The sequence below is a fragment of the Ursus maritimus genome, unplaced genomic scaffold (assembly GCF_017311325.1).
Source record: "Ursus maritimus isolate PB19 unplaced genomic scaffold, ASM1731132v1 scaffold_10, whole genome shotgun sequence".
Taxonomy (NCBI): Eukaryota; Metazoa; Chordata; class Mammalia; order Carnivora; family Ursidae; genus Ursus; species Ursus maritimus.
The window spans coordinates 52,001,022-52,018,447 of record NW_024423344.1 but is presented as its reverse complement, the minus strand read 5'-3'; the positions used below and the strand labels follow the sequence as shown (position 1 = coordinate 52,018,447).

Genomic DNA, 17,426 nt, shown 5'->3' with positions numbered 1-17,426 from the left:
GAACAGGAGCGGGGGGGGGGGAGTGCGAGAGGAAGAAGTAGGCTCCCAGTGGAGCAGGGAGCCCAACACAGGGCTTGATCCCAGGACCCTGGGATCATGACCTGAGTCGAAGGCAGAATCCTAACAACTGAGCCACCCAGGCACCCCGAGGGAAAGGGTCTTAAGCAGACTCCATGCCAAGCATGGAGCCTAATGCAGAGCTCACTCTGATGACCCAGAGATTACCACCTGAGCAGAAACCAAGAGTTGGGCACTTAACCGACTGTGCCACCCAGGCACACCCCTTAACGTTTCTTATGAGCATGTCTAGTGATAGTGAACTCCCTCACCTTCTGTTTGTCTGGGAAATCCTCTATTTCGCTCTTGTATCTCGAGAATAACTTTGCCAGTGGAATATTCTTGGCTGGTTGTTTTTATCTTTTAGTGTTTTGAATATGTTATTCCATTCTCTCCTGGCCTATAGTTTCTGCTGAGAAGTTAGCTGATAGCCTTATGGGGGTACCTTTGCCAGTTACTGTCTTTTTTTTCCTGGCTGCTTTAAAATTCTTTATTATTGACTTTTGATAGTTTTCATAGACTGTATCTTGGAGAAGGTCTTTTTTTTAAGATTTTATTTATTTGAGACAGCACAAGCAGAGGGAGGGGCAGAAGGAGAGGGACAAGCAGGCCTTCCTGCTGAGCAGGGAGCCCAACATGGGACTTGATCCCAGGACTCTGAGATCATGACCTGAGCCGAAGGCAGATGCTTAACCAACTGAGCCACCCCAGGTGCCCCGGAGAGGGTCTTTTTGTGTTGGTATAATATGGTGTTCTGTTGGCTTCGTGGCCTTGTATATCCAGCTCTTTCCCTGGGCTTAGGAAGTTCTCAACTATCCTTTAAAGATGTTCTGTGCTCCCTTCCCCTCTGTTCTTTTTTTGAGATACCAGTTATTATTGTGGGGCTTGAACTCATGACCCTGAGATCACAGAATGCTATGGTCTACTGATTGAGTCAGCCAGGTGCCCTGGGTTTTTTTACTTTTTAAAAATTTTAGTTCTTTCTCCTCTTCCACCTGAATCATTTCTATATTTCTGTCCTTGAGTGTGCTAATTCTCTCTTCCATAGGATCTGCTATATTTCCAGTGCATTCTAATTGATTCTTCATATAATGAGTTCTTCAGCCCAGAATTTTTTTTTAAATTTTAATCTCTCCAGTAAAATACTCCTTCTGCTAATCTTATGCCTGAGATCATTGTATTGCTTTTCTGAGTTTTCTAGTAACTCACTGAATTTCTTCATAATAGCTGTTTTATATCCTTTATTAGATCACAATATTTTATGTCTTTGGGTTCGGTTGCTGGAAAATTGTCATTTTTTATTGTGACACCATATTACTGTAATTTTTCATGGTGTTTGATGGGAAGTGCTTCAACTTCCACATTTGAAGTAGTAAACACCTTTCTTATTTAGGCAAGGTTTTGTTTACTTTGGTTCTTAACAATTCAACAGGTTTGTAATTAGGAGCCTTCATTTTGTTTTCCAGAAGGTGGCACTATTGTACAAGCCTTTGGTTTCTCTTAACTAGGGCTGACTCACGTTAAGGTTGTTGAGCAGGTATATTTAAAAGAAAAAAAAAAGGACCAAAGGGTGCCACTACAGAGCTTGGGGAGAGGTGTGTATTTAGCACTTCAGGCTTTGGGTGTGCCAGTGGTCTGCGGGGGATCCTCAAGTTGGGGGGGGGTGTACCAGAGGTCCATGGGTGGTCCTTTACCCCCAGGGCAGATAGCAGGAGACCCTTTCCTTCACTTCTCTGCCTACTTCCCTATCCTTCCCCTTTTCCCAGGCACTGTGGTCTCTCTGCAGAGAGAGCAACTGGTTTTTTCAGCTTTAGCATGCATGGTCAGGCAGACCCCTCTTCTCCTGCCTTTACCTTCCACCACCTCTGCCGGAAAGGTTGTGCTGGCTTCCTGCTGGACCAGCCACACCTTCTCTCGCTGTTGCTACAGCCTCTGTGGTCCAGTCCCCTCACTTTCAGGTGCACAGATGGATAGATCTCTCAGGTGTCCTGATATCCTGTGCAGAGGTGCTTTTTTTCCCCTTCAGTTATGGATATCTAATTAGTTGTAAATCAAAGAGGAGAGAAAAAGGGAATGACTCCTGCTGCCATGATGCTGATGTCTGTAATATACTTTTAAATGTAATAAGTACTTAAAGACCTTTTTGGGGCATTTTGTAAGAAATTGTCAGTGTGACTGGTACTTACTTTACCTTTTATGAAGTTTAATTCTTTATAATAGGAGACAGTGAACGAGATAAATCCCATTTTGAAAACTTCATACACTTGCAGTGACCAGTCTCTGAAGTTTTTCATGCACTTTCTCAAATTGGATTCTGTTAAAGTTTAAAGCTTCTGATGACATTAAATAGCCAAAATTGGAAGAACAGTTCTGTGAGAAATTATGACTATTCATTTTGGTTAGGAAGGGGCTTTCGAATCCCGTAGCCTTTGTTGATTTCAGACTAAGATTTTATTGCCATTCTGAAGTGTTTGGGCATTGGGACTGGGTTGTGGTATACTGGGAAAGGTACATTAAAGCTGGGGAATAACTTGATCAGATTTTTTTTTTTTTTTTTAAAGAATGATACTGGGGTGTGTAGAGGTTTGATTAGATTATAGCATTTTGGGAGACAGATGATTAGTTAGCAGTTTTTTCTTATAGCTTTAAGAGTGAGTTGTGAAATGCCTGAATTTGGACTTTGGCAGGAGATTAAGAAGAAATGGCAATATTCTTGGAACTTGTGTACTGAATATATATGAGGAGGAAAGGCAAAGAGTAAAGACTTGCCAATATGCTAGAGATGTTTAATTGACTTTTTTTTGTATCTGTGAGAGGTCTTTGAACTTGTTAGTACACCTTTATGTATGTCATAATTGGTTTTGACCTAAACTGAGAGCTGTTTTTTGTGTTTTTGTTGATAATAGTCTTGATTTAGTGTGATCTTACAAAATGTGATAATTAGTTGATACTTCTCAATACACTGTAGTTGGGTCTGGGGAAAAGGTAGACATAGTTACCTAGAATCCCTGTAGGGGAAACAGATAAGCGTAGCATCCCAATAGTAACAATTTAACAGGACAGAAATATGTACAGATCTTAAGGTCTGGCAGTTCAGGAAAAATTTATAAAATGTTTCTACTTAGTTGAATTTCGATATTATTTATCTCTTCCAGAGGGTTAAAGTTTACTCATGAGTGTTCAGAAAGGGGGATTCTGTGGCTCTTGAAAAACAGGTAGGGGGAAATTTTTTAGTTTTCAGATTACATACTGAATTATTTTAAAGTTCAGTTAGCTAGTTTTTTTTCAGACTTCTGGTCTTAGCGCTGTTTCTTTTGGGTAATTCTGCCTCTTCTTGGTCATGAAAGAAAATATTTCCTGGCGTCCTTTCTCTCTCTCTTAGTAACTGAAAGTATGAAATACCTCAGCTCTGGTTTATAAGTAGGTAGAATGTAAATATGAGTTACTGAAGGGGTGGCCTTTGGAGGCCAGAGTCCTTTCCCAGAGAACTCAAGTCTTCTATGAATTGGAATATAAAACATGTACTTAAAGTGGAGTTTTGTTGTGGTTTGCCATATCAGCATTTCACCCGGTCTTTTACGAGAGAGTTCTGTGACATGATACTGTAACCATACCTGTCTGTGCTTGGTTTGCCATTTAGGCTACTGTTCTTTGCAGTGAACAATATAGAGTTTTCCAGTCTGAGTTAGTGGGTCTTATCTTCGAGAAGATGAAGATTGTCTTTGAATCAGATACTTAACAGATACTTTTAAAATGAATTTTAAAACAGTGGTCCTCAAGTGTGATGGGAGGACTCCTGGGCTTTCCTGAGACCTTTCATAGGGTCTGTGAAGTCTTCCCTTTTCTAACTATGTATCTGTACAAGGTCAGATTTCTTCATGTATTTCAACCAACATAGCATATCCCAACAGATTGAATATAAAAGTAGATATTAGGGTTGTTCTATCTTCTTTTAAGCCAGACATTTAATGGTATTTGCAAAATTGTGAAACATTGTTACTTTTGTCACCAAATTTTTATTCTGTTGTGGAAATATAATTTTTTTCATTAAAAAAATAGGATATTTAGTTTCAGGGGAGGCTGTTAGTCATGGAACTCTGCCCATCCCTGCCCTGCATAGGGATATGACCGAAACTGAGGAAGATGAGTCATTTTCAAGGAGTAGTATGATGCAGGAGGAGAGGAAGGTAATTCCTCTCCCTGGATTCACTAGCTATCAGAATGATATAAACCTGGAACTGCTCAGAGCCATCTTTGTGGCCATGTGGAGAGGGCGTGCCTTAAAATGAAATGAATACAAGGGAAAGCAGAATGGAAAGAGAGTCCTGGTATCATTTGAATTCCTGGATCCAGCTATACTTAAAGTTAGCCTTACATTTGGCTTTCCATTTATTAAATTCCTTGTTTTGATTACCACCCTCCCCAAAGGGCTACTTATGTTAAATTGTAGGTTTGTTATTTAATTTATTTGATTTGTTATTTTAAATAAAATAATTTAATTTTTTTCAGTTTTCCTGATATGGTAAATATTGATAGATGCAGTCCTTTTAAATAAAAGCTCTTCGGAGTTCTCTATAGTTTTTAACATGTAACTCAGTCCTGAGACCAAAATGTTTGAGGACTACCGTTCTCAAGGAAAGAAGGCATTGTTGCAATTTCTTGGGGGTAATATAGGGAATGAAAGAACTGACTGAATAGTTTTCAGTGTTGTGATTACATGTATTGTGGTAATTACGTGCGTCGTGAGAAGTGATTTTTATGATGCTCATGGATGGATCATGTTTAGATATGCTTATTTTGTGGTTGTGATTTTGTAGAATGAAGTGGGTGTGATAATTCTTAATGAATAACTTGCTGTAGCTAATTACTACATACAAATAATCTATTTTTGCCTCCTTATTTGAATTGAATGAAACTGTATAGTAAACTATGGCAATTGAATTTTTTAGTGTATGTATTATATTTGTTGCAATGGGATTTGGATTTTTAAAAGAGTAATCCTGAGTACAGAATAATGGAACTATGACTTTGATGCAAATTAGGTATTTTTCTTGAATATAAAGTGAAAATTTGGTAGGAACAGATGTGGGTGTATATCCGTGTTCTAAAGTTACTGAGTTAACATATTTAAATTTAATTTTTAATTTCCACTGCCACCTCCAGCTACACCTTCTCAAGATTACCAAAAATGGAAGCTTGGGTTAAATTCCTTCAGTTATCTTCCACTGAATTTCTAAAGCCTCCAAGAAACTTGAGCAAAACAAAACAGACTTCTTTTTGAAAGAATGTACTAGTCGGCTAGCTTTTTTTTGGTTTTCTTTGTCATTACTATTTTGAAGTCCTAAATTAAAAAATAAAAACTAATATGAAGAGTGGGTTAGGAAGACTAATTACAATCTTTTTATCTAGGAGTGATTTGATTCATGTCAGTTCTTTTGGGAGGTTTTATTTTTATTACAATATTTGATTTTCTGCATTGTTTTGGTTTCTCCAGCTTTTTTAGTGTATGTACTTCCCTCCTCAGATACTTTTGGAAAAGAATGACCTTCGTGGATGGTTACCCCTGCTAATGCTTTTTGTTATTATTACTCTATCCTTAGCACAGATTCAGAGATTGTTAAAATTTTACTTTTACACCTTTAAAATCATTGGGTTGAGGGGTGCCTAGGTAGCTCAGTCGTTAAGCATCTGCCTTCAGCTCAGGGCATGATCCCGGGGTTCCTGAGATCGAGCCCCGCATCAGGCTCCTCTGCTGGGAGCCTGCTTCTTCCTCTCCCACTCCCCCTGCTTGTGTTCCCCCTCTCGCTGGCTGTCTCTATCTCTGTCAAATAAATAAATAAAATCTTTAAAAAAAAATAAAATCATTGAGTTGAATGACTTCATGGTGATCTGGACATTTAATTTGTTAAAAGCTCATTGAGCATTTGATTTTAAATCTTAAAATAGGTGAGAGATTAGAAATCCCAACTGTTCATGAATGCTCTCTTTTCTCCATCCCACTGGACTCCTGTGCTTCATGTATAAGTAGGCATCCACTTCAGACCTTTTCTGTTGGGCTCCCTTGGCCTGGACTGTCCTTTTTCCAGATAGCCCAAAGCTTGCTTGTGCTACATTTTGATCCCTGTTTAAATGTTACTTCATCAGGATTCTTTCCTGATGATCTTATCTAAAATATATTCATTATGTCTCCTCTTCCCTGTTCTTTCCTCCTTCATTCCTTTTACTTTATATTTTATCTTCATGCTTTACATTGTTTTTCCTTAGAGCACTTGTCTACATGACAGTATGTTGTGTGTGTTTCTATATGTGTTGTGTCTCCTTCACTGAAGCTTCAACAGCCTCAGTGTAGATTCTGTGAGGATAGGAACTTAATTTTTTTTGAAGTTGAATCCTCAGGATCTAAAACAGTGCCTTACATAGTAGGTGCTTGTTAAATATTTTTGAAAGATGAATGTGATATTTGGAAGATAATCAACTATTTTATTCTCAGTACTTCATGAAGATAAAAAGAAAGGGTCCTTGATAAAAGTGAGCTATTGATCTAGTGAGGTACATTTGTATATATTCTCTCTCTCTGTCTCAGTATTCTCTCTTAGGTACTGTGTTAGGCCCAGAGGCTACACCTGTGTAAGAAGTTCTGTTTTTGGATTTTGGTATGTTTTTGATAGAACTCTCTTATATAGTACGTAGTTTACCTGTAGTGTGAGGTCACTTAAATTTTTTTATTACTAATATTTACAAATTAATTGATAATACTGTATTATATTTCATATGTCTGCACAATATTCCACAAACAAAATTAAACCTAAGGATTATACTCTTCCCGGTTTGTGAGGGATTTACTATCTAGTCCAGTGCTTATTTGCCAGGAGCTGTTCAGCGTATGCTTGAAACCATTTTAATGATGGAAAACGCACTTTCTTTTAGGCAGTTTATTCTGCCTTTGGGAGGCCTCAGATTATTAAAAAAGTTCATCTCTATTTTAAGCCAAAATCTGTTGCTTCCACTTACTGGGTCTAATTATATCCCATGGAGGATGTATTGAATAAGTGTAATCTTTCTTGTGATAGCCCTTCAATTATTTGAAAACCTACCAAGTTGTCTGTGACATTTCAATTTTCCAGGCTGAGAATCCCTAGTAAGCTCTCTGATAATGATACCCATTTACCATTCTGGTCATTTTCCAGGAATCCGTTTGAGTTTGCTTATGTATTTGTAAAAAGTGACACCTATGAGTGAAAGCAGTGGCCCTCCTTATGGCTTGGGGAGCTGGGTTTTTTCCTCTCTAGTACTGTTTTTTAATTTTATTGCATCTTTATGATTTAAGTTTTCCCCCAACCATTTCACACTTTATCTCATTTGACTTACTAAAATAAAATACTTAGTTGCTCCTCCTCCACCCTACCTTTCACAAATGCTGTTGGCAAGTCCTGTCTCATGCCTGCCTTATTCTGTAGTTTTTCTTTGTGTTTTGCCCACCCAGCTCTCTCAACCCCCCAACACACACACACACACGCACGCACACGCACGGGTAATTGGAGTTGGAGCACTCCGTGGTTAGTTTGATGCTTTATTGGCAGATTATGTACTTGCTGGATTGAGAAGTCCTTACGGAACATAGACTCAGTGGGAATTTAGCTTGTTTGCTAAGATAGGCATGAAGTCTGTCACTCAGTGTTCTTTGTACTTAAACATTTTCAAAATCTGTTCTTGATCTCTGTCTGATCTGAAAGAAGATTTCAGTCCCACTTTTCTTTCACTGTTTGTAGAATGCTAGTAACATAGCATAGGGTAAAGTCTAGCTCTGACAAGATCTTTTCATTCAGACTGCAAACCTATCATCTACAGTGGCAGTTAGTGCCATAAAGTACCACAGGAACAGTCTTGCTTGCCATGGAGACTTTTTTTTTTTTTTAATAACCCCTTACTATCTTAATATAATTTTCCTTTGATTAGGTAATTTAAACATTTTTACTGCATTAATTTTGCATAGCAGGTTGTTGCTTTGGGTGTTCAGATGAAGTGGCATTGGCACTTTTATTTAAAACAGAAAAGAGAACATGTATTTTGTTCTTTCTCCTTGATTTATAACATGTGGAATATTATTAAACTTCTGTAGTTCAGATGTCTTTTTACTCAGCTGTAATTTACAAGTACATATCTTTTGTTTTCTAAAATACTAAATATGAAATGACTTTTTGTAACATTTAAGAAAAGTTACCTCTCAAATGTAAATTCACCCATTTTGCCATTAAATGTGAAATTATAAACCTTGCTTCCACTATATAACTTGCAATTTAACAAATTTTTAAAAAGTAATTTGGTCTTTCAGACTATTTCAAGCATTTAAAATTTTTGTGTATGGTAGTTGATTTGCTGTGGTTGTTGCGATTTTATTGGTTTTTTTAATTCAGTTCAGTAGATTCCTATAGAAGATGTTGAGCAGTGATTGTTCAGGAATGCTTCTGTCTTGCTCTTTTATAAAACTGTGGTCTATAAACCATAATAATTACAGAAATCACAAAGGTCTTTTTATACATGTTTTTTAAAGATTTTATTTATTTGAGAGAGAGAGACAGAGATTGAAAGGTGGGGAGCAGCAGAGGGAGAGGGAGATGCAGACTCTGCTGAGCAGGGAGGCCAACGTGCGGCTCAGTCCCAGGACCCTGAGGTCATGACCTGAGCTGAAGGCAGACGCTTAATTGACAGAGCCACCCAGGCACCCCTACATTTTTAACTGCTAAAATTTTAATTGACTTAAAGTGTCCTATTTGGAAAAGTAATGGAGTGGCAATGGGATAGATTTGGCGTTTAGTTAAGAGAAATGTAAAGTCACAGTTAAGTCATTAGAAAGACCATTATTAAGTTGAAAATTGACAACAATAAGACCAATGTTGAGTTAAATTATAGCATTTGGACTCAATGTAGAGACTCTAAATTTGTTTATTAACAGAAGTTGCAATAAAACAGTATAACACAGTGGTAGTATTATGTTTCACAGTGATTTTCAATAGATTGAATTATGTTTAGCTTGATGTCTAGTTAAGTATTCAGTTGACTGTGCTTATTCAGGTTACCTAACATGAATAGGCATTGTTTCATGGTTTCTCATGAAGTATTACTGAATTGTTGTATATAAGTGTATCTATAGATACATCATGAGATTATATTTGTCCCATTTCTTTGAGCTTATTTCATCACAGATGTATTTCCATGCTCATTATGATAAAACATGAAAAAATGACCATGAATCATTTTGTCTGTATTTTTTTAAGTGTTGGTTTAAGTATATTGAATTTCTTTTTTCAAAGAAAAAGTCTTAAAAAATCTTCCATGTACCATTAAAATGGAATTTTTTCTTGCTTATGTAAGTAATAGCCCATTTCAAGTCTTTGTAAATAAATGGAAATAGGTCTATGAGAAAAGTATGATTACTGACAAATTACCCTGCAGCTTAGTAACACAGCAGACATTTATCACCTCATGACATTTATCATTCTTATGCCAGGAATTTGGAAACAGGTTAGCTGAGTATTTCTGGCTCTGAATCATGAGATTGCAGTTAAGCTGTAGATCAGTTCTGCAGTATTCTCAAGGTTCTAGGCTGACTGTAGAATCGGCTTCCAAGCTCACTCACATATGGCTATTGGCAAGAAACCTCAGTCCTCTGACTGTTGACTGGAGCCCTCATTTCATTGCCACATGGTACTTTCTCTATAAGACTGCTTGAGTGTCCTTGGAACATAGCAGTTGTTTTCTTTAGGAGAAGTGATTCCACAGAGAGAGCAAGGATGATGCCATTGTACTTTGTATGTCCTAGTCTCAGAAGGTAGACACCATCACTTCTGCTGTTCTGTTTAGAAACAAGACCCTAAATTGAGCTTACTCTCAAAGGGTGGAGAATCAGGCTCTACCTTCTAAAGGGGGGACTGAAGAATTGGAAGACGTACTTAATGACCACAATAACGTAGACTAGGAAGTCTTAGAACATAGGATAAATGCTATACTGGTTCCTTAATAGGGTAGTTGTCAGTTCTGACACTGTATTAGACTTATCTGTGTAGCCTTTATAAAACAACAAAGCAAAACACAAATGGTTGAATTAGGCCTGTTGATTCACTTGCAGTCAGGTTTTTCTATAGGTGTTTTCTACTGTGCAACCAAAGTTCTTCATTGTCTTTTTTAAGATGTACTTTCTGATTGAGTGACATAGGTTACTGCTGAACTTTTTAATTTTTAATTATGTTATGTTAGTCACCATACAGTGCATCCTTAGTTTTTGATGTAGTGTTCCATGATTCATTGTTTGCGTATAACACCCAGTGCTCCATGCAATATGTGACCTCCTTAATACCCATCACCGGCCTATCCCAATCCCCCACCACCCTCCCCTCTGAAACCTTCAGTTTGTTTTTCAGAGTCCATAGTCTCTCGTGGTTCATTCCCCCTTCTGTTTACCCCCGCTTCATTCTTCCCTTCCTTCTCCTACTGATCTCCCTGCTATTTCTTACGTTCCATAAATGAGTGAAACCATACGAAAATTGTCTTTCTCTGCTTGACTTATTTCACTTAGCATAATCTCCTCCAGTCCCGTCCATGTTGCTGCAAATGTTGGGTAATCGTTCTTTCTGATGGCTGAGTAACATTCCATTGTGTATATGGACCACATCTTCTTAATCCAGTCATCTGTTGAAGGGCATCTCGGCTCCTTCCATGATTTAGCTATTGTGGACAATGAACATTGGGGTGCATAAGGCCATTCTCTTCACTACGTCTGTATCTTTGGGGTAAATACCCGGTAGTCCAATTGCTGGATCATAGGGTAGCTCTGTTTTTAACTTTTGGAGGGACCTCGACACTGTTTTCCAAAGTGGCTGTACCAACTTGCATTCCCACCAACAGTGTAAGAGGGATCCCCTTTCTCCACATCCTCTCCAACATTTGTTGTTTCTTGCCTTGTCAATTTTTGCCATTCTAACTGGCTTAAGGTGGTATCTCAATGTGATTTTGATTTGAATTTCCCTGATGGCTAATGATTTTGAACATTTTTTCATGTGTCTGTTAGCCATTTGTATGTCTTCATTGGAAAAGTGTCTGTTCATATCTTCTGCCCATTTTTTGATTTGATTATTTCTCATGTATTGAGTTTGAGAAGTTCTTTATAGATCTTGGATACCAGTCTTTTATCTGTAGTGTCATTTGCAAATATCATCTCCCATTCTGTGGGCTGCCTCTTAGTTTTTTTTGACTGTTTCCTTGGCTGTGCAGAAGCTTTTTATCTTGATGAAGTCCCACATGTTCATTTTTTCTTTTGTTTCTCTCGCCTTTGGAAATGTGTCGTGAAAGAAGTTCCTGTGGCCGATGTCAAAGAGGTTGCAGCCTGTGTTCTCCTCTATGATTTTGATGGATTCCTGTCTCACATCGAGGTCTTTCATCCATGTGGAGTTTATCTTTGTGTATGGTGTGAGAGAGTGGACAAGTTTCATTCTTTTGCATCTAGCTGTCCAATTTTCCCAGCACCATTTATTGAAGAGACTGTCTTTTTTCCACTGGATGTTTTTTCCTGCTCTGTTGAAGATTAGTTGCCCATAGAGCCGAGGGTCCATTTCTGGGCTCTCTATTCTGTTCCATTGGTCTGTGTGTCTGGTGACATGCTGTCTTGGTGATCACGGCTTTGTAATATAGCTTGAAATCAGGCAACGTGATGCCCCCAGCTTTGTTTTTCCTTTTCAACATTTCCTTGGCGATTTGGGGCCTTTTCTGGTTCCACACAAATTTAAGGGCTGTTTGTTCTAGCTCTTTGAAAAATGTCATTGGTGTTTTGATCGGGATGGCACTGAAAGTGTAGATTGCTCTGGGTAGCATAGACATTTTAACTATGTTTATTCTTCTGATCCATGAGCATGGAATGTTTTTCCATCTTTTTGTGTCCTCTTCAATGTCTTTCAAGAATGATCTGTAGTTTCTGGAATATAGATCCTTTACCTCTCTGGTTAAGTTAATTCCGAGATAGTGTATGATTTTTGGTGCTATTGTAAATGGAATCGATTCCCTAATTTCTCTTTTTTCAGTCTCATTGTTCGTGTATAGAAATGGAATTGATTTGTGAGCATTGATTTTGTATCCCGCCACATTACTGAATTGTTCTATAAGTTCTAGTAGTTTGGGGTTGAAGTCTTTTGGGTTTTCCATATAGAGTATCATGTCATCTGTGAAGAGAGACAGTTTGACTTCTTCTTTGCCGATTTGGATACCTTTTATCCCTTTTTGTTGTCTGATGGCTGTTGCAGGGACTTCTAGTACTATCTCTTCTCTTTCCATCACATAAGTGGTAACATGATACCAGGTTTTCTCTACCTTTTTAAATATAACAAATTGATGAGGAAAATCTCTCTATGATAGGAAAACTTCCTCATTCTTTTTTGTGTCTTTTTGCTGTTTTCAATTCCCTTGTGTAGATTAGTGTAATTTCTCTTTCCAGTCCTCTGTAAATGGACATTTGCACATTTTTTATTTTGCAACCAGTGTGACAATGAATGACTTGTGTATGTATCGCTTTAAATATGTAAGTATGTCTGTAAAGTAACTTCAGAGAAGTAGAATTGCTGGGTCATTTGCACTTGGTATTGTATGCTACCATACCTTAGGGGTTACCAGTCTCCTCATAGCAGCCACAGTGTTTAAAAACTGCTTGTATCCCCATAGTCTTATCTCCAGAATATATTTTCATATCTTTAAATTTTGCCAGCTTTATAGCTGAAAAATGGTATTTCAGTATAGCTTAAGTTTGAATTTCTCCTATGGATGAGGGTGTATTTTTACTTATGTTTAGACCTCCTTTTCTTTTTCTGTTTAGGATCTGTTCATATTCTTTGTCTTTTTTCTCTTATGGTTTTGGTCTTACTGATTGATAAAAACTACATATTAGGAGAATTCACCTTTCAGAATGAGTTAAACTGTTTGTCTTTTGACTCTCTTCATTCCAAAGTTTTTGCTTTTTTTTTTTTTGTATAATCAAATTACTCTTGTAATATAGATTTCTGTCATTACTCAGAAAGTCTTCATTACTCCAGAGTTATAAAATTACTTTTTTGTTTTTTTCCTAATACTTTAGTGGTTTTATGTTTTTCAGTTTTAGATTTATTGTGGTCTATGGAATCAGTTATGAAACCAACTTAGTTTTTAAATAGATAACTGCCAACTTGTCTCAGTATCTTTTATTGTGTAGTTCATCTCTTGCTCATTGACTTGGATGCCAACTTCATAAAATCAGAATTCATATATTTATTTATTTGGGTCTTTTTCTAAACTCGTAGTATGTTTTCCTTTAGTGCCCTGTCCGTCTGGGTTTTCTAGCTATTTATTTAGTTCTTAGTGTAGGGGGAAGGGAAGGGTGCTTTTTGTATTTTTATTGGTTCCACGCTAATACTAGTTTTTGATGCTCTGGTACTGTTTTTACTTTGTAATAACTTCTTTTTTTAATAATAATAAAGTCTACTGAGTTAAATACATACATTAGTACATATGTGGAAGGATATGGAATAATGGCTATGTATATTGTATAAAATATATTACTGTAAGCAAGAACTTACATTTCTTCATTGCCTTCCATGGGGTAGGTGCTTTTTAAATATATTAATCCACTTAACTATTTATCGTACCAACTAAGTCTATTTGTAACTGGAATTTTCAGATTGTGCAATTGTTTATGGCTAAATTTCCTTCAACATTGCTTTTTTTCTTCAGTTGTGATGCGGATCCATCAGCCCTAGCAAAATATGTTCTCGCTTTGGTAAAGAAAGACAAAAGTGAGAAAGAGTTAAAGGCATTATGTATTGATCAACTGGATGTATTTCTTCAAAAAGGTAAAATCTTTGGTTTAAAAATACTAGTTTATTTTAATAAATCCTTTAAAGCAAGATTTTCCATAACATTAAAGGAACTCAATAAGATAACAGACTCTAATTGTAACAAAGTTGAAGTGTTATTACTGATTATTTATAATGAAAACCTTTTTCATTAATATCTTTATCCTCTTTCTTAAAGCATGCTGATATTTTTCCTTAAAAGATTAAGTAAATGAATGCTTGTTTATTTAAAGATCGTACTGCTTAAGAAACTACTTGGAATGTTGTCCAGATAGTGCTTCTAACTTTTTTCACTTTGCCACCGTCTAGATAATAATAATATTTATGTTTGGCACTCTGAGCGCAGCATACATGGAGACTAGTCATGGCTGGAAGCAAGTAGCCCAGAAGCTCTGGCCATCCTAGTTCCACTACCCTGAAATTGAATGGATTAATATTACCATAGGATTTGTCTCATGACACACTGGTTCGGAAGCTATTATTAGTATAATTTCTAGACTTATAAAAGTCAATGTATATTTCATCATATTGAATTCTGATGTATAGAAGGGGAGAATTCATATCTTAGCAAATGTCTTTAATCTGTGGTTTTTGTGTTTTTGTGTGTGTGTGTGTGTGGTTTTTTTTTTTTTAGAGACACAGATATTTGTGGAAAAGCTTTTTGATGCTGTGAATACAAAGAGTTATCTACCTCCTCCAGAGCAGCCATCATCAGGAAGCTTAAAGGTAGAATTTTTTCAGCACCAAGAAAAAGATATTAAAAAAGAAGAGGTAAGGATTTGTGTATTAAACTTTAGATGTTCTTTAAAAACATATAAGGAATAATTAAACTGAGTTTTACTTTCTGTATTTGTGTCAAGAATCCTCAGGGCCATCCCTAGGAGCAGTCTTAGGATTTAACACCTAGTTGTACTCATGGCTGTGACTTCTTACAGCAAAATCAGCAAAAAAGAAAAAGGAGGTGTTGCGAAGTCTGGGGGAAAACAGACATAAGCTTCCAGAGGCTTCTCCGAGTAGTCATGCAGGATGCACATAGCAAGCAGTTTCAACACATTAGAACTAGGGAAATTGATTAGAGACTCTGTGTCCAGGATTTTTATTTAGGGCTGATCACAGACACACCTTCTGCCTACTATGTACCAAAATTCCAAACTCCCAGAGGAAAGCATGTGTTCAGCATAAAACCATATCCTTGACACAAACAATTTAGGCATATAGTATATAGTAAGCTATTCTTATCAGGGAATGATGGGAACCCTCCAGAAATCAAAGTTCACAAACACTAGCCAAGGGTCTACCTTATATAATAAGCAGGCCTTTCTAAGGATAGCAATCTCAGGCTTGCTTTTTAACTCTTTTCTGTATAGTATCTTACAGCTATGGACTTGCATTATCCGTGTTCTGTGAAAATAATTAGATTGACATTAGATCTATTTGTTTCTGTCCCACCTGCATTTTGTAGGGGACTGTTTTTAAGGTAGTCACATAAAAGGACCTTCACAGGGCAGCAGGCATGACCTCATCCTTTAAGAGATTTTGAAGAGTTTACCTTTTATACAAGGTTGCCATTCTTGCTTAATAATTACAAAAATTCACATCTTCTCAATTTGATGTTTAAAGATTGTAATTCGAGCAAAAATAATTAATAGTTAAACTGTTATATTTCTGCAATTAGCCAAGCTTTAGGTCAAATAAATCTTGGTTAAAATTTTGGCTTTATCAATCAGTGCTTTATGACCTTGGAAACGTTACTTTTCCAAGCCTTAGTTTACTCAGCTGTGAAATGGAAATACTATAGGGTTGTTGAAATAATAATAATGAGAAATAATAAACTGGTGTCTATAAAGCACTTGGCGTAGTATGTAGCACATAGTGTGTTCTCAATAAATGGCAGTTCCTTTTTTTTTTTTTTTTTTAAGATTTTATTTATTTATTTGACAGAGAGAGAGACAGCCAGCGAGAGAGGGAACACAAGCAGGGGGAGAGGGAGAGGAAAACAGGCTCCCAGCGGAGGAGCCTGATGTGGGGCTGTATCCCAGGACTCTGGGATCACGCCCTGAGCCAAAGGCAGACGCTTAACGACTGAGCCACCCAGGCGCCCCAATAAATGGCAGTTCCTATTACTGTTGAGAGATTGTTGTGTGGTGGAAGATGTGATTGGGCTCTTTCCCCTCATACTCTTTTTTTCTATCCAGATTATGTAAGTAATATTTATTATGTACTAATATAAATATATGTATAACATTACATAGTAATTCTCAAGTATATTTTTATTTCTGTATCTGAACATATTTACACACATGTACACATATATAGTTACACAGACATGCACATAAAACACCCCTATCACTTCTCTGTGCAAGGGAAGACCAGAAATAATTTTGTGTGTATTTTATACCTAGCAGTAGGGGGGTTCTACTAATAAGGAAGAAAGGAATAGTGGCTGTTGTCCTGGCTACTGCTTACACCACATAGAGATACACAGTAATTTCTTTAAGTTTTGCCCATTGGAAGTTTGGTGGGTTAGTTCTAGATTTTTGCTATTGCAAATCATATTTTAATTCTTAGAAAATTTTAAGTAGTTGTCTCTTGATTTGAGAAGCAGTAAGTCTTCCCCCAAAACGAATTAATGGCAAAACCTTAGTCTTACGTCTATTGACATAATATTTTTCCACAGTTTTCTTGACCAATTGTGAAAGATATTTATCCTCGATCTTTCAGAACTGTCAAAATGTCAGATGACAACCTGGATTTAAAATACCGTGGGTATAGTAAAAGTTCCCAGTTGAGTATGTACTGTGGAATATGATGATCTGTCAACATAAATTACTTGCAAGTGTGTGTTGAAGCAAGTAGAAGGGAAAAGGTGCATTGTACCCTGTTTTTTTTGGGTGGGGGAGGGTCGAACTGGGTGGGAAGAGGAGAATGAAAGTATTTATAAGGAAAAAAAGGTCGGACTGTTAAAAGAAGGCTTTTAAGCAGTGTTTCTCAGAGTTTGGCCTATTGATAGGATTTCCATTTAATTTATCCCGCAACATTGGACACTTCTGACAGTGAGAGGCTGTTATCCAGAGGGATGTTGGAACAACTGGCATAAACTGGGACACTGTTATGTAGCCTGTAGACTGCCTGCATCAGATTGTCTTAGAGTTCTTATTAAAAATGCAAAATCTTGGGGCGCCTGGTGGCTCAGTCGTTAAGCATCTGCCTTCAGCTCAGGGCGTGATCCCAGGGTTCTGGGATCGAGCCCCACATCGGGCTCCTCTGCTGGGAGCCTGCTTCTTCCTCTCCCACTCCCTCCGACTGTGTTCCCCCTCTGGCTGTCTCTCTCTCTGTGTGTCAAATAAATAAATAAATAAAATCTTTTAAAAAAAATAAATAAAAATGTAAAATCTTGAGTCCTATCATATTTGCAGAAGCCACATTTTCAGTATTACTTGTATTTTTTTAACCTCTAAATCTTTTTTTTCTAGTAATACCTATTAATGTCTATGTAACCAT

General features: G+C 37.1%; 1 protein-coding gene across 12 annotated transcripts in view; it reads left to right on the top strand.

The window, feature by feature from the left end:
* RBM26 (RNA binding motif protein 26) overlaps positions 1–17,426 on the top strand; it is an 87,445-nt gene that overhangs the window by 18,054 nt on the left and 51,965 nt on the right. For all 12 annotated transcript variants that reach the window (XM_008686665.2, XM_040623743.1, XM_040623742.1 and 9 more), the window contains exons 2-3: positions 13,804–13,922; positions 14,560–14,696. In XM_008686665.2, coding sequence (XP_008684887.2) covers positions 13,804–13,922; positions 14,560–14,696 — 256 coding nt within the window. The remainder of the gene's footprint in view (positions 1–13,803; positions 13,923–14,559; positions 14,697–17,426) is intronic.